The sequence below is a fragment of the Mangifera indica genome, chromosome 9 (genome assembly GCF_011075055.1).
Source record: "Mangifera indica cultivar Alphonso chromosome 9, CATAS_Mindica_2.1, whole genome shotgun sequence".
NCBI lineage: Eukaryota > Viridiplantae > Streptophyta > Magnoliopsida > Sapindales > Anacardiaceae > Mangifera > Mangifera indica.
Window position 1 is genome coordinate 13,046,736 of NC_058145.1, and position 17,380 is coordinate 13,064,115.

Here is a 17,380-nt window from a genome sequence, read left to right on the forward strand (position 1 = left end):
TCATCTAAACATATGATAATATATTATCTATGTACCTATTTAAGTATTTAAAAATATATATATATATATAGTTTTATTGAAATTTTTATTATTATATGGTAAATCAAGAGAGTCTAATTATGCTATGGTTTTCATCAACACAGAAAAAATAAGTAGATCTTAAGTTAATAATAAGATATTAATCCATTATTTTTATGAGTTTATACAATTTTAAATGTATTAATTACTACAATTATGAGATAATTATTGTTGCTTGTTTATATAAAAGAAGAGTGGAATTTTTCATTTGAAAAAAACAAAAAAACCAATATATCAAAGGTAAAGAGAAAAATATGTATACAAAAATAGCATATAAGAGATGTAGTAAACTGTCAGGTCAAGCATAGGCAATTGGCGCGTGGTTCTGTTATTTCGGTTTGTTTCATCAGCCATGATATTTGATTGCCATTTAATTTCGAATTTTCTTTCAACCCCAAGCTTGTCATCATCACAGCCTTTACAAAAGTCCCTTCTTTTACAGGCTTAAGCTTCGCTATTTGCATAGAGCTTCTGGCTTTGATCTGATATTCATATAAAATTTGTTGTTGTCTACATGTGGGTTTCAATGTTTCTGGACTTGTGCTTATGATTCCCTTCTTACATTGTATATCTCTTTCTTCTTCTTTAACCGTCCAATAAATGGACCCCAGTTAGCTTTATAGATTTTGTTTAAGAATCCAGTAAGGTTTTTTTTGTTTTCTTTTGTCAACCTTATTGTGGTGGTTCCGTAATTATATGGATTCATTCTTTTTTCATGCTGAAGAATAAAAGTTGCTCCCTTCAGACCCAGGTAATATATATTTCCATGCTTATCTTTTTCATTTTGTTTTGATTCTCTATTCGATCTTCTGAAAAAATTGCGTTTTTCATTGATCGCAATGAAGAACAGTAACACACATTATTCCGTTTGATATGCTTTTGTGGGGTTGTTCGTTTTAATATTTTCGATGAGCATTTTCATGGATCATAAGCTATCTCATTCTTCTGGGTTGTTTATTTTCATGTTGTGGATGAGTAGCTGGAGTTGTTTTGTTTTCATTGATAATATTAATGGATAAAAAAGTGGATTAATCATGGAAATTATTAGTTGGAGATGTTAGAAAAAGATGAAAATTGACCAGGTTTGGTTCTTTTTGTGAACAGGTCATCAGTTTGGGATGCAAGAGACTAGAGATCAAGGCATGAGAGGCAGGAATTGAATAGAAAAGTTTTGTCCTCACTAACATAAAAAACAATTTAAAACCACTATTTTTTTTAGTTGATTTTAGTTAAATGATAATATTGTTAGATCGAATAGAAGATTTTGATCTGGGTTCCTGCTAGAAGGAGAAAAAGTGAATATTGATTGATTTCGCCGCTAAGTGGAAAGGCTTTTTTGACTTTAGTACAATGGAGGCATCACAAGTTAGGAAAAAGATGACTAAACAGTTAACAGGGAAACGTGACGAAACAAGCTTGCATTTGGCGGCAAGAGCTGGAAATCTTTCCGAAATTACAGAAATTCTAACTAATACTGGGGAAGCTGAATTGAAGGAATTGTTGGCAAAAGAGAATAGCTCGGGTGAAACGGCTCTTTATGTTGCTGCGGATTATGGTTATGTTGATGTGGTTCGAGAGTTGATCAAGTATTATGATCTTGCTGATGCTGGAATCAGAGCTAGAAATGGTTTTGACGCATTCCACATTGCTGCCAAGGAAGGATATTTGGGTATTTTGTCAATACAAGCATTCTCTTTTTTTTGGTTACTGTGGTAAATGCTTTTCCAGTTATTAAAATGATTTTGTGCTTGCCTTGTAGAAATGTTGAAAGTCCTATTGGAGGCTCATCCTGAATTGGCCATGACTGTTGATTTATCAAACACGACAGCTTTACACACGGCTGCAATGCAAGGGCATATAGAGGTGGTGAAATTTTTGTTGGATGCAGGAAGTTGCCTTGCGACAATAGCTAGAAGTAATGGGAAAACAGCCCTGCATTCAGCTGCAAGGAATGGACATTTGGAGGTTTTGAAGGCACTTTTAGCGGCAGATCCTGGGATTGCAACACGGACTGATAAAAAGGGGCAAACTGCACTTCACATGGCAGTGAAAGGACAGAATATTGAGGTGGTGGAGGAGTTGATTAAGTCAGAGCCTTCATCTGTAAACATTGTTGATACTAAAGGCAATTCACCATTGCATGTAGCAGCCCGAAAGGGTAGAGCTCAGGTAAATTACCCATTTTCTTTTACCTAATTGATCAATCAACAACACCACCAAAAAGTTAATTGTCTTTTATGGATCACAGTTCACCATTTCACTCAGAATTTCTTTTGCATTGATTGGCTTGAAAGCTTCATAGAAATTGCTGTTGAATTCCATTTTCAACTATCGTGCAGAGGAGTATTTAACACAATATTAAAAATGCTAATTTCTAGCTATTTATTATTAGGTCCGAATGAATTGGTAGCAGTATTCTAATCCTGATGTCAGTGTGAATTTTCAAATTCCTTGCATAGATTTGTATTAATCAGTTGTTGAGAACACCCTCTTTATGGAAAAGTTACTTCCCAAGTTCCCTAAAAGGAAGAGATTAATATTAGACCCATTGTTTTGGTTTGTCCTTAAAACAATTATACATTTTATTTCAACCATGTCACTGCTACTGACATGGTGATATATGCGAGGATTTCAGATTATGATGATCAGTTTGGCAAATTTTGAGTGCAGATGAACTATCCCTTAAATTATTGCTTAACTATATGTCTAATTGGAAATGATACACAACCATGCATGAATCAAATTTTCTTGAGGATTATATTACATATACATCAGTGTCTAACATGTTGTATTAGCTTTGCGGATGCAGCAAATTTTCAGGGATATACTCATACAATTTGATGAATTTAGCATTCAATATATTGAATCTTCTGGGAAATTATGCGTGATTTTATTTGTCAAAACTGAGGAAGATTATAATACTTCTACCATAGAAATGTCAGATGAGGGACAAGACTAACAATAAATATTCTGTTTGTGCAGATTGTGAAGTTAATACTTTCAAAAAGTGAAACTGATACAAAAATAGTTAACAGGGGCAATGAAACTGCCCTAGACACTGCTGAGAAATTTGCCCAGACAGACATTGAACTCATCTTGCGGGAGCATGGAGTCGAAAGTGCCAGAAACATGAAAATTCTGCCAAAAAATCCAGCTCGTGAGTTGAAACAAACTGTGAGTGACATAAAGCATGAAGTCCACTACCAACTAGAACACACCCGCCAAACGAGAAAACGTGTGCAAGGCATCGCAAAACATGTCAAAAAGATGCATATTGACGGTTTAAACAATGCAATCAACTCCACAACAGTCGTTGCAGTTCTTATAGCCACAGTTGCATTTGCAGCCATTTTCCAAATCCCAGGACAGTATGTTGATGACAGCAATGAACTTCATCCTGGGGTCTCACTTGGGGAAGCACATGTTGCACCCAAACCAGCTTTTGTAATCTTCTTCATCTTTGATTCCATTGCCCTCTTCATTTCATTGGCAGTTGTGGTGGTTCAAACCTCAGTTGTAGTAATAGAGAGCAAAGCAAAGAAGAAGTTGATGGCAATAATGAACAAGGTGATGTGGTTGGCTTGTGTGCTAGTTTCAGTGGCATACTTAGCAATGTCATTTATTGTGGTTGGGAAGAAAAATAAATGGCTGGCAATTGGGGTGACAATAGTTGGAGCTGTTATAATGGCTGCTACATTGGGTACCATGTGTTACTGGGTAATTAGGAATAGGATTGAAGACTCAAACATGAGGAGTATTCGGAAAAATTCCATGAAAAGCAGGTCAAGATCCTGGTCAATGTCAGCCATGTCAGATACTGAGATTCTAAATAATGAGTACAGGAAAATGTATGCAATTTAAAATTTTCCTATGCCTCATCCTTCTTTAACATAAAAGTGTAACTGCTAAGTGTAATTTTTTTGCATAGTTGTTCACAGTTTTATCATGGAGAAACTGAGGTTATCTTAGTTGATGTGCTTCATACATAAACACTAAACTTAAAACTTTCTTAAGCATAGCAAAGGTAGAAGGATTTTGATAATATTTCATGGATGACACCAACCAAACCAACTAAGACGTGGCCATGTGAATCAGATCAAGACCACATACGACACCGTTTGTGATTGTGGTGGACTATAAAACTTATGGTTTCTTCTAGATGCTTCTCACTTTGAAGAAATGGAAGAAACCATTTATGGTACCTTAAATGGTTTTGATATGATTTTCACCACCTTATGGAAATTAGATCTGAAAATGGTTTCCGTAGGAGTTGTGACAGTGAAAATGGAAGAAACCATTTACCATGCAAATTACCATGGTGGTGGACCATGGAACTTGAGGTTTCATACAAGGAAATTGACAAAAATGAAGAGGACAAATGTGTAATATTGTGGGACAGGGAAAATTATACTTTTAAATATTTTTTGAATATATTTTTTTTATTTCATGTAAACTGACTTTTTTACTCATCCACTTATTAATTATTAACAAAATGGGGGGCGGACAAATACATTTTTCAAACTAATTAAATAATAGGTAATAATTATTTGGCATGCCAAAAGACTATTTCCTACTCAAGGTTTGTTTAAGTAACAAGTTTTACTTTTTTAATTTTAAAAAGCCAGACTATCATTCATTATTAATATTCATTAGTGAATTTTTTAAAGTAAAATATTAAAAAAATTATTTTGTATTTATTTTTTCTTTTTAAAATGATATATATTTTAAAATAAACTGTAATTTTTAAAATAATAGGGGTTTTAGATAAATTTTAAGGGGCTTTTAGAAATTTAAAAAAGTTTATAATGTTTTTAAAATTATAATATACTCCACAATAGTTTCAATAATGATAATTATACTATCAAAAAATTGAACAAAATGTAAAATTTTAAGATTAGTTAGAGTTTTGATTTTTTTAAAGATCTAAGTATAAATTTTGAAACAGATAGTAATATATTAGTAATTTAACATTTATAATAAATGTTAATAATAGTTTTATAATTTAAATAGAAAGGTAAAACAGTTTTATTTTTTGTAGGTGAGGGGTGAAAATTTGGCTTTTTGAAACTTAAGATAGAACGAGTATTTCATTAAAACTGGGGTGTCGCCTATATTTGGCCTAAATAAAAATCTAGAAGATCCATCTCCGGAAGGAAGCTGTCATCCGGCCTAAATAAAAAACTGGGAGACCCTTCTATTTTTCCTTGAGAAACACTTGTGTGATCGAAACAACGAACGATGGACGATGAATTGCTGGAACTGCAGAGGCAATTCGAGTCAGCTCAACAAGCGAAATCGAGCATCCGATTATCGGAGCGAAATGTCGTCGAGTTAGTCCAAAAGCTTCACGAACTTCACATCATCGATTTCGACCTTCTCCACACCGTCTCTGGCAAGGAATACATCACTCCTGTAAGCACCTTTTTCTCGATTTTATCTCTGTTCTTTTCTCAAGACCACTATAAATTTTCTCAACTGAAGCTGAATTGAAGACACTGGCCGCATTTAGTTTAGAATAGGCTACTATTCGCGGCCTTCAAATTATTAGTGGTTTTTGGTGAAATGTTAACTTTGAATCTGGTACATATTACATGAGCATGCATGTGAGTGTTTTTAGAATTTATTTTGGTTGTGATGATTTAATACGACTTGTTTTTGTTATCAAGACAAATCAAAATGATTTCATTATTGACTGTCAAATGTTTACTTTATGTTTGATAACGTCCAAACAGAAATTCCTATGAGTTGTAGACAATTTCTGGGAATGCATGTGTAGATTATTGCTGTGACAGTTTTCCTAGTAATCGATCTTATATCCAAATTTGTTGTGATAAAACAAATTATCGGGATCTAGAATGTTAAATATCTATTTTCGATACATTGTTTTCTGTGGTGTACAAGGATCAATTTATACTTATATAATTTGTTGCTTGGAATACTTTGATTGTGATTATTATATGTGTTATTATAGGAACAATTGAGGAATGAAATTGGGGCAGAGGTCAAGAAATTAGGGCGTGTTTCCTTGATTGATCTTGCAGACATTACCGGTGTTGATTTATACCACGTTGAGAAACAAGCTGAACACATGGTTTCTAGTGATCCAGAGCTCATGTTGATTCAAGGAGAAATAATATCTCAATCATATTGGGACTCTGTAGCTGAAGAAATCAATGAGAGGCTTCAGGAGTGTAGTCAACTTGCTTTGGCAGAACTCGCGGCACAGTTGCAAGTCGGCTCTGAGTTGGTGGCATCTATGTTGGAGCCTCGTCTTGGGTCAATGGTAGCTTATTATATTAGTTACATGCAACTTTAGGGTACGAAATTCAAAGTTTTTATTTTGCTTTTTTTGAGTTTTAGGTGAAAGGTAGGCTTGAAGGTGGGCAGTTGTATACTCCAGCCTATGTTGCACGTGTTGGTGCCATGGTTCGTGGTGCTGCAAGGGGAATCACAGTTCCAACAAATTTGTCAGCGTTATGGAGCACCTTACAGAAGCTTTTGCAAGAAATGGATGGAGCAACTGGCGTGGCTGTTGAAGGTTCTTTTTTCCAGTCTTTGTTTAATGCAGTGGTTAAGGAAGGCGAGGTGCTGGGATCACTTCGTGCAGGAGCTCATTGGACTCCAAGTGTAGGTGACATAATTTTAAATCAATATTTTGGATGTGTTAGCTTCTGCCCTATCGGAAAAAAAAAATGTGTTTTTTGCAAGCCAGACGTATAGCATTAAAAGTTCCCTCTTTGTTACAGTGCAAATCTTGATTTAGTTGTTTTCTTGCTTATAAATTTTAGTGTATGCTTATCACAATGCCAATAAGATTCTTTTCAGAAGAGAGCAAAGATAATGAAAGAATTTTGTTTTTAAGTATTAAAAAAGGCTTTATCAAACGCACCCATATCACAAATTGATAACTGTGTGGGTTTATCACTTTTCTTTGAATTATATGACTGATTAATTTAAAAAAGTCATTTCCTTTTTTTTTTTTTTGGGGGTTTAGAGGGGGGGTTTGTTTGGAATTTTCAGTTCTTCTGAAGCCCATTCCAGTACTAGTTATGATTGGTTCTTGTTGTTAACATTGGAGGCAATTTGTGCAACAGGTTTTTGCTATTGCCCAAAGGGAATGTGTAGATTCTTTCTTTTCACAGGTTTGGAGCTAAATATCTCTTAAATTTATAGATGTTCAGATGCATATAAGACAGATTTAATATTGTTTTATAAATGTTGAATTTTCCAAATTTGTTAAGAGCATATGATGAATTTCTTACCTTTTATCTATGCTTTGCGGTTTTCTACATCTTTTTGTAGTGTTTTATTTTTATTGTTGTCTGGAAGAATTTATTCCTTAAAATAATGGTATTGACTGTTTGCTTGGTGTTTATTTTATTTTCCACAGAATTCTTTCATCAGCTATGAAGCTTTGAACAAACTTGGGATTTCACAGCCTGTCCAGTTCTTGCAGGTATTTTGGTGGAATTTGTGGTGAATTTCTAATGGCATAGAATTTCTTGCACTGAAAAAATCCTTTGGAGTATGCTTCTCTGGATTTTATCTAATTGAAATTGCTGTGTCACTCCAATTTAGTCCAGGTACCCTGAAGGTACACCTTTGGTTACAGCATTTGTTCACCCGTCAATGATTGGGATGTTGGATTCTGCTATAGAGGATGCTCTTGAGCGGGGTAGCTGGTAAGGACTAAAAAGAAGAGTTATATTTCTTTCTTTCTCTTGTTCCTTTTCAAGCCTTTGGTAATTTTATTTGAGCATTTTGATAAATTTTTCGCCCATTTTTTGCAACTTATATATTAGCCAGAAAAAAACTTTTTCCATTCTTTTTCATTGCTGTCTAATTTCAACTTACAAAGAGCTAATGGGTGATTAATTTTTTTTTTTTTATATTTAATGGGAGCAGCTTAAAATTTGGGCTTTTCCAATAAGTTATTTCTTAGCTTTTTTAAGTTTTGAAATGTCAAACGTACCCTCATCTTGTTTCAGGAATGCTGCATTATCTGTTCTTTATTATGAAACCAGATTTGGTAGTATATTACTAGAAAATACTTAGCATTTACGCCAATCAAACAACCAAAATTTGAACAGAAGTTCTATCTTATATGAGCTACTTAAAAGAAGCTGTATCAAATGGACATTTCATAAAAACTTGCATGTTTGGATTTGTTGATAAATTAAGATTTCATGTAAATTCTTATACAATTTTTTTCTTTTTGATTATACTATGACATTTTACTTGTTTTTCAGTTATGTCTACTATTCTCCCTCTTTTGTGCTTTTCTAAGTTAGAAGTTCATAATCGTTGGTAGTAGTTGCCGCTGTGTTTTCGTCATAGTTCTTCCCTTCTTTATGCCTAAGGGATTAGGCTCCTAATTTTTGTTCGTTTTCTATCTAGTGGAATTAATATGCACTAAATGCATGTCTTTTTTGGGAACTGAAAGGGATATGGAAGGAACCTAATGGAAAGGTTCTTGGATGTAATTCCGTTTTGTTTCTTTCTTTTCTAATGTAATTGTATGGATTAATGCAGGATTGATTCTCTTTCTGTATTACCCCCATCCTTTGGACTGCAAGATGCATCTAAGATTTTGTCTCTTTGTCCATCTATTCAGTTGGCTCTCAAGGTACAATTAGTTACTCTGTTACAAATTTTTTATATGATTTATGAATTGATTCTATGTCATTTGCAGGCTAATAAAGTGCTCATCCTGGGGAAAGTCTATGTTCTTAGCAATGCTTTTGTCAAGGTATATGCATTTGAAGAAGTTCATTTGAGTGCAGATTGTGATAGTAATTTTCTTTTACTCTTTTTGCTGATGTATATATTTCATATCACAGCTGAGGTTTTTGCATGAGAAGTTTTACTTTGTTTTGACAAACTACCCTATTTTAATAGCACCCTTTAGTCTGAACAACACAATTTTGTGGCAAGCAATATAACTTTTATTTACTTGTTTTTCTAAAAGGAAGCTTTTGAAAAAAGGTGGAATTTTCTGGTCTTGTAATGGGTGGATAACTGATTTTTTTAAATCTTGAGGCCCATTCTTTTCTTGCTGTACCTGGAAGCCTGAGACCTTAGTAACCACCTGTCTTACATCTCTTAGCATTTGTGCTAGTTTGTATTTGTGCGTGTCATTTAAATTCTGTTGGTTTCACCTTCATGCCACCTCAATGTTAGAATATCTATGATCGCGTGGAAAAAGAGATGGAAGTTTTCAGTCGTTCAGGGTCTTCTGGTATCATGCTGAGTGATGATTCAAGAGGGTCTACTGAGTCAAATGAAGCTAGTAGTGAGAGTGGTCATAAAATTGTGGCGGAGAAAGGATCAAAGAAGAAAAAGGGAAAATCCTCAGGCAATGCAAAATCAGGTTCAGCTGAAACTGGTGTGGACCAGGATTACATCCCTACAAAATCTAAGAAAAACCAGAGGAGAGGCAAGGATACATCTTTATCACAAGTGTCAGATAGGAAAGACTCAGTTAAAGTGCAAGAGAATGATCTTAATTTTCCTTCAGAAGAGTGGGTAATACAAAAGATTATGATGCTGAATCCTGATTTTGAAGAACAAGGTCCGATGATCTTTCATTTTATTCGGTTGGCAACTAGGTATTGAATTTACACCCAATTTGCGTGCCATGTTTTTCTTGATTTTGGCAGGAATAGATGATCCTCAGACAATTCTCCGGCCTTTAGCAAACCATATGAGACCTACGCTAATCAATTATTTGAAGGAAAGAAGAAAGGCGTTGTTTACTGAAAATGCAGAGAGAATGAAGCGCCTACACGAAAATTTGCAAAAGAAACTTGATGAGGTTAGCTATGTCAAAAAATCTTGTTTGCATTCAGCATTTTAACTCTATCTGGTTTTTTGTATTGTGCTACACATATTGGATTTTTCTGTTGGCAGTCTTTCTTAAGCATGCAGCTGTATGAAAGGGCATTAGAATTGTTTGAAGATGACCAATCAACTTCAGTAAGTTCTTCTTATACTTGATTGATATATGATATATTAAGTTATTATGGTGATGAAATGGTTAAAACAAGATTCTCTGTGGTTATAGGTTATATTGCATCGACACTTGTTGAGAACAACTGCTACTGCTAGTGTGGATACCCTCTTTCTTAACCTGGTATCAATTATGCTTTGGTTTCATTCAGTTGAGATATATTATGATTTGAAGTAGGGCCCAACAGTAATAGAAACACATTCATTGCAGGACATGCACAATAAATTGAAGAATGGTATTGAAGTTGAGGAATCCCAACATTCAGAATCTGTTTCACTAAGTTCAGGAGAAAGAACCTCTCTTGTATAAAATACTTCACCTCCCGATCTATCCTTGTTATTTATGAAAATGATGATAATTTCACAAATTAGTGTTGGTGACAAAAATATTTATTAGCTCCTGACCTATTTGTTTTCCAGGCCAAGAGTTTTCCACGGTCACTTTCAAAGAAGGCTCTTGATGTCCTTGAATCTGTGGAAGGGAAGGTCAGTGCCTTTTTTTTTTTTTTTTTTTTTTGGGTGGGGGGGGGGGGGGGGGGTGGGATGGGATTTTTGTCAGAAACACTATGTCTTGATTGGTCAATGTTATGCTAGAGAAAAGATTCTTACACTTTTACTGCTTAATATTTTGGGGAAAAATAATATTATATCTTTGGCTTTTCTTTTTATGTATTGTCTCTTTTCGATTAAATTAAATATTGGATGCCAACACTTAAATAAAGTGTAAAAAGTATTAGTAGCACAAATTTTAAAGTTTTAATTGAATGCCAAATCTGCAGGGGAGGTTGTGCACAACCCCATGTATACTAGGGTTATTACAATAGGAATATCATTGTACATGAACTTAGGAATGTGAAATAATCTTGAAATTCTTGGAAAGATCATATTAGATTTTTGTTGGGTTATTATTAGTGTATTTTTGTTTTATTTTTGTTGGGGTTGCTTCTTTTATGAGAAAGGAGAGCTTATTGGGATAGTTGGTAGACTAGGGAAAAATAAGTATGTAGGATTAATATAATGGTTAACAACATGGCTATTTCATATAATATAATACAAGTGGAAAACGATACATATTTTAAGGTGAATCAGAAATTAATATGTCTCGGTGGGTGTATTGTATGATACGATACGTACCAGTAATTTAAGTAATACAAATTGATACATCATTTTGCGGTAGATAGGGTTGAAACCTGGGATTCAGTATAACTAACCCAATTGTTTGCCTAAATATCTTTCTTGTTTTTCTATTTTGTTTTCACTTTATTTTGGTCAAATGGATTTAAGACCTATTAACTCTTTAGAGCCCATATGAGAAATTGGATCCAAAATGAGCTTGCCCTAGCTTTTGCCACCTGGTCCACTTTCAACTTTCCAACATTGTCTTCCAACTTTTGGTGTTATTCTCTTTGTTTTCGATGTTGTTCTCCCTGTATCCAACACCATTTGCTAGTGTTCCCAGTCTATGAGGTAGACTTTCCTTGGGGTTGGCTTTCTTTAAAAAAAAAAAAAAAAACATTTTCAGGTGGAGTTGTTGAGTCGTGAAGCTATTGAGATTGCTGTGAATTTGTGGAGTTATTGAGATTGCATATTCATATGGAATTTGTTGGTTGTTGAGATTATTTTGTTTTGGATGATTAAATTTGTGGAGTTGGTTAAGTTATGACAGAGGAGGATAAGAAAGTGGTAACTAAAATTGTCACCTCTACCAAAATTACTAAAAGAAAGTTGTTAGTAATTATACTTAATGGCGACAAATTATTTGATTGAAAACCACCCCCAGATTAGAGCTTGATAAGAAAACTCAAAAGAAATGGTTTATGGAAGGCGATAAACTTTTCAACCAAATTCAGAACACTTTGGATTCTTCTGTGGATGATGTCACTAATCATTGTAAATCAATTAAAGATTTGTGGGACTATCTAAAATTTTTGTATGTTAGTAACTTAGTAAACAAGACTTGTCTCACGTTCATGATCTATTATTGAAGATTTGTTGAGTTAATATGCAAGAGAATGCATTCCTCAAGTATTATATGTTAGTAAAGCAGACTTTTGAAGAAAAGAGAGCTATGTTCCCAATGACTACTGATGTTGTAAATAAGCAAGAACAAGAAAACAGGTGGTATTATTGTAAATTCTAGCCGGATTGGGACTTGAATATGAGATAGCTCACACATAGCTTCTCATTGGTGACACTCTCCCTTCTTTAATTGATGCATATGCTCGTCTCCTTAGAGTTATTAAAGGTGAAGATATAGAGATTCTTAAGGATGGTTATACAATTCATGCGACTCTAGTTAGCATGAAATCTAATAGTTTATAAATTTTGTTACTTTGAGATATTTGATCTTGTTGCTAAATGACATTTGTTCATTTGTTTATTTCTCTCGCTGCCTCCTATGGTTGGCTTCTTCATTAACTTGAGGTCAATAATGCCTTTCCACATGACGATCTCCTTGACGAAGTTTACATGTAGCAACCTCCTTTGCTTTTTGTCAAAGGGAGTCACGAAAGATATGCAAGTTGAGGAAATCTTTATATGGTTCAAACCAATCTCCTCATGTATGGTTTGGGATATTTAGTGAAGTGGTGACTAAGTTTTGTTTTAGTAGAAATGCTTATGATCGTTCTGTTTTTTATAAGCAATTTGATTCTGGCATCATCTTTCTAGTTGTCTATGTTGATAATATTGTAATTATTGGTAGTAATAGTGCTCACATTCAAAGTTTGAAAACCATTTTGGCTTCCAAATTTCACACAAAATATTTCGGCAATTTAAAGTATTTTCTAAGAGTCAAGGGGTTTTTTTTTTTTGGGTAATTTGGAGTCAAGGTTTTTCAAAGTAGGAAAGGTATCTTCCTGTCTCAATGCAAGTATGTGTTAGACTTGTTGACTGAAATAGGCTTGGTTGGAGCCACTCCATGTGATGGTCCTATGATTCTCAATGTGAAATTGAATGCTGAGGATGAAGAGGTGTTTGGCAATCTAGAGCAATACAGATAGATAGTTGGGAAGTTATATTACCTTGCAGTAACCCACCCAGATATTGTTTTTTAAGGTGAGTGTGGTTAGGCAATTTATGTCAATCTCCTAGGACATCTCATTAGGATACAATTCTTCATATTTTCTAGTACCTCAAGGGAGCCCCTGGATGTGTTATCCTTTATAATAATCATGGTCACAGTAGAGGGATTCTCAAATGCTGGTTGGGTAGGATCATTTTGTGACTGGATTTTGTGTTTTTGCTGGACAAAACCTTACTTCTTGTAAGAGTAAGAAACAAACCGTTGTAGTTAGATCAAGTGCAAAATCTGAGTACCTAGCTATGAACCAAGCAACTTGTGTACTTATATCAACACATCTTTTTAAAGAAATTGGAGTTGGTAATTCAAACGCTATGGAGTTGTGGTGTGACAACCAAACAGCCATACATGTAGCTGACAATCCAGTATTTCATTAGTGAACAAAACAGACAAAAGTGGATCTTTATGGTAGCTAGATCTTCATTTTCATTATTTATTTTCTTCTAAAATCGTTGATAAGGTGTAAACTTTTGTCATAATATTTCATTTGGAAGAGATTTTGTTGACGTTATATGATAGGAACCCAGCTTTTATTTAACAAAAACAAAAGCTAAAAACACAATACACAATACACAATACACAATAAAATAAAACTATATCATTAATTAAAAGGTTACAAGGATAAACCGAACAATTCGAGAAGGTGGGGACTTTCCATTTTCTAGACTGTTTGACTCTAGAACCTCTCATTTTCTGGTTGTTCGAGGCATTGGAAACCTGTTTGAATTAGCCAAGGTTGGCTACCTAAATTACAAAACCCTAAAATATTTTTGTTCTATTTGAGAAATTATATCATTAATTAAAAGGTTATAAGGATAAATTGAACAACTCGAGGAGTTTGGTACCTCCCATTTTTCAGACAGTTCGAAGAGTCCGAGACTTCCTATTTTCTGGTCATTTGAGGCATTGGGGACCTCTTTGAATCAGCTAAGGTTGGTTGCCTAAATTACAAAACCCTAGAATATATTTCTTCTCCTCCCATTTGAAACCAAAGTACTACTCTATGGATTAAGGACAAGTGTTCCAATTCTATCATTATGTTTCTTCCCTTTTTAACTGAGTTTATATATTACTAGCTATCAGAAAATAGATTATTGAAGATGGGGGTTAATCTGATGAGAACTTTCACTGGAGTCCAAATTTTCCTATTAACTTAGCTTGAAAGGGAATTGAATCTGGTTGGGGTTTGTTTTCTCTGTTACATTTAGTAAAGAGGTTGGAGACGATGCACTTAACTTCGATCTGAAGTTTTATGTTAAGTTTTTCCTATTTGACGGTGAGTGCTCCTAAGCGTAGAAATTTCTCTTGGATAGGGGTCTGTGGTGTACTGCTGATCATTAAGAATTATCTTTATTCATTTATTTTTTATTTATTATGTTGGATATGCAGCAATAACTTTTAACTTTGAATCTTTGTATGACAGCGAGTGGAAGCATTTATGAGTGCATTTAGAGAGATAGCAGAGGAGAGGTAATAATCTTCTGTTTGACGTAGCGGCATGTTTATAGCTTCTGTTCTTTTGTTTTTTCATAAGAATGGTACTTAACTTTTATATTGTGGGACTATTTTTCCAGTGGATTTCCCTTGAAAAAGCTTGACAAGAAATTGGAGAGAACATTGCTGCATTCATATCGAAAGGTGGGTCTCCTTTGTTCGAGCAAACATTATGTAACAAGTTATTTTGATTTGTTATTTACACAGAATTACTTAAATCTCTTTAAGTTTTTATCTGCTGGCAAACTTGTTATGCCATTACAATTGCTAAGTTGGTACACGGTGAAATTCTATGACAAGACTATGGACTAATGTGGGATGATAGTAAAACACATTCCATGTGTTTAGTGTAAGACAAATTGATGGATGATTAGGTATGTTGAAGTCAGCTTACAGTCTGTAAAGACTCTGACATGCATTACATATCTTATTGTCTTTGCCAGGATTTAATATCTCAAGTTTCTTCCGAGACTGACCTGATTTCACTTCTGCCAAAAGTTGTATCGCTGCTTTATATACAGGTATGTGAATGTAGATTTAATATTTGAATCATACATAAACACATATTTTTCTTTCTTTCTTCCTTTTTTTTTTTTTTCAGTTCTTTGTGTGCAATTTAGAACCGGAATTTCTTGTTTATAGGTTTACAATAAAGCTCTTCAAGCCCCTGGAAGGGCCATTTCTGTTGCTGTTTCTCGATTGAAGGTATCTATGTACTTTATTGTTATTCCAAGTCAGATGAGTGCCTTCCCTTCCACTCATAATCTGTTCTTTTTGAGGTAGCAAAAAGTAGAACACGCACTCTCGCCATGTGTATGAGGGCTGGGGAACTTTATTGGTAAAGATTGATAAATTTATTTTTTCGCATGAAAGCAGCTTCCTCTTCACTTTGGGAAGCCACCTTCTATGTAACACTCATGACGTTGTCCAGTAGCAGGGGCAGAATTCTTGATATCTTTATCAATAGAATTGAAAGGAACAATTATAAGTAATAGTCAATTTAACGTTTTATATATTTATAAAAAGTGCGATAGGCTGTTTGGATATGTTTCTGAGATAAATAACATAAGCTATTACAAGCTGGTGCAAGTTGAATATTTCGAGAGTTCAGTGAGATACTTTGGTCTAAAAATATAGCAGAGTATTGTGTTATTTTAAAGAAAAAAAAATCAGCTTGTCTTGTCTCAATTAGTGTTGAGGGTACTTTCTATGCATTTATAGCAAATTCTAACTCAAGTAATAGGAAAATATCTCTACTTCCACCCATAGGTAGTGTGTAATTGCATGTGATATTCATACAACTCCACTTACCCTACCATACACTGAAGTAATTTGAACTATTGTGTCTTTTTATTAACTCTCTTTCATTTCTTATTCAGTACCTAACTTTTCCACATCTATTATTCAGGATAAACTAGATGATTCAGCATATAAGATTTTGACAGATTACCAATCTGCGACAGTGACCCTTTTGGCACTAATGTCAGCAGCAAGTGGTGATGTGAGTAAATTCTGTGTTTAACCATGTTCTTGTCTGTAAATGTTTGAATTGATCCTTGTTTTTCTGGCAATAACTTATTTTATTAAGTTTCAATTTTTAATATAAGAAATTGGTGAATAGGAACTGGGGAGAAAAATGTTGCATAACCCAGCTATTATTATTATTATTATTATTGAGATTGGCTTGCATTGTTTCATTGTGCTATTCTATTTTGTCATGCTTAGGAGGAAGATTGTTCATCTGATAGAATTTTGAGTAAAAGAGAGCTTCTGGAGGAACTAATGCCAGCACTGAAAGGCATAGTTTTGGGCACCTCACAATCTTGAGCTGGCTTGGCAATAAATTTAGGTAGGGGAAGCTGGCCATATTATATTTTATGTCTTTGATTGCAAATAAAAGGAATGCGTGAGGATGTTTAGGTTCGAATGTAACTCATCTTACCTTTTTTCTTTTTATCAACCCGAGAAGCAGTATTGGATTGTGTTTGAAGCTGATTCCAAATGGAGTTTTTCCTTTTGTTTCAGCTTTTATTAGTTTATAAGAATAGAATATAAAGTCGTAGTGGTCATTCCCTGTATAGTGCACAGAAGAATTAAGCTAAACATTATATTCAGCTGCAGAGGTTATTTACATACATTTCTGGCTTTGGTTGGCATGAACTCGATTCTTTTACAAGAGATGATGAATATTTTGCATGAGATTATACGCCAGAACTTTGATTATATAGATGGAGATATTACGGAGTCAAATTATCTCAACAACATAGACTGATATTAAGGAGGTTGGGTCAAACTTTTTCTAATTCTATACTGATATTGATGAGGTTTTTATGCATGTTCTTTTCGCCCAAAGTCCTATTAAACTTTGCAATAAAACTATGTGTACCTAATTTTGATACACAATTTGTGTACACAGATGAGGTGTTATTATGTGATTGGATATTTTTTTATCATATGGTGACACATGTTTTAAAATCACCTAATTGCATGATGACACATCATTGTGTACATGAATTGTGTACCAAAATTGGGTACACATAGCATTGCTCTAAACTTTGTTGATGAGTAAGTTTTAGATGATGTGACTGTTATGTTGAGTTAAAATAAAAGGTTGATGAGAACATAAAACTCATCGCTTGCAGATATTCCATTAATCATGAGGGGTTTTGAACGAGGAAAGATTTATGAGAAGTATAGTGAATTTAAAGGGAGTTTTAA

At 34.1% G+C, this 17,380-nt stretch overlaps 2 protein-coding genes across 2 annotated transcripts; both read left to right on the top strand.

Moving 5' to 3' along the window:
- Positions 1-400: 400 nt before the first annotated feature.
- LOC123225131 (ankyrin repeat-containing protein At5g02620-like) lies at positions 401-4,046 on the top strand. Its single transcript, XM_044649002.1, has 4 exons — positions 401-829; positions 1,183-1,747; positions 1,838-2,247; positions 3,061-4,046. Exons 2-4 carry the CDS (start codon positions 1,429-1,431, stop codon positions 3,937-3,939), a joined length of 1,608 nt encoding a protein of 535 aa, XP_044504937.1. The 5' UTR covers positions 401-829; positions 1,183-1,428; the 3' UTR covers positions 3,940-4,046.
- A 1,187-nt stretch (positions 4,047-5,233) lies between these two features.
- Positions 5,234-16,799, top strand: LOC123225554 (E3 UFM1-protein ligase 1 homolog). Its single transcript, XM_044649582.1, has 20 exons — positions 5,234-5,490; positions 6,050-6,361; positions 6,439-6,705; positions 7,173-7,220; positions 7,469-7,534; positions 7,657-7,760; positions 8,611-8,704; positions 8,771-8,827; positions 9,259-9,649; positions 9,738-9,892; positions 9,988-10,053; positions 10,142-10,210; positions 10,298-10,390; positions 10,507-10,572; positions 14,592-14,638; positions 14,743-14,806; positions 15,106-15,183; positions 15,305-15,367; positions 16,071-16,163; positions 16,388-16,799. The coding sequence occupies exons 1-20, from the start codon at positions 5,317-5,319 to the stop codon at positions 16,487-16,489; spliced, it is 2,409 nt and encodes an 802-aa protein (XP_044505517.1). The 5' UTR covers positions 5,234-5,316; the 3' UTR covers positions 16,490-16,799.
- Positions 16,800-17,380: the final 581 nt, after the last annotated feature.

Excerpts from the sequence above, each read along its gene's own strand:
- LOC123225131 (XM_044649002.1), top strand. The coding sequence starts at position 1,429 with ATGGAGGCATCACAAGTTAGGAAAAAGATGACTAAACAGTTAACAGGG. Across the intron at positions 1,748-1,837 it reads TGCCAAGGAAGGATATTTGG|AAATGTTGAAAGTCCTATTG; the intron begins GTATTTTGTCAA and ends CTTGCCTTGTAG. Across the intron at positions 2,248-3,060 it reads CCCGAAAGGGTAGAGCTCAG|ATTGTGAAGTTAATACTTTC; the intron begins GTAAATTACCCA and ends CTGTTTGTGCAG.
- LOC123225554 (XM_044649582.1), top strand. The coding sequence starts at position 5,317 with ATGGACGATGAATTGCTGGAACTGCAGAGGCAATTCGAGTCAGCTCAA. Across the intron at positions 8,828-9,258 it reads TTAGCAATGCTTTTGTCAAG|AATATCTATGATCGCGTGGA; the intron begins GTATATGCATTT and ends CCTCAATGTTAG. Across the intron at positions 10,573-14,591 it reads TTGAATCTGTGGAAGGGAAG|CGAGTGGAAGCATTTATGAG; the intron begins GTCAGTGCCTTT and ends TTTGTATGACAG.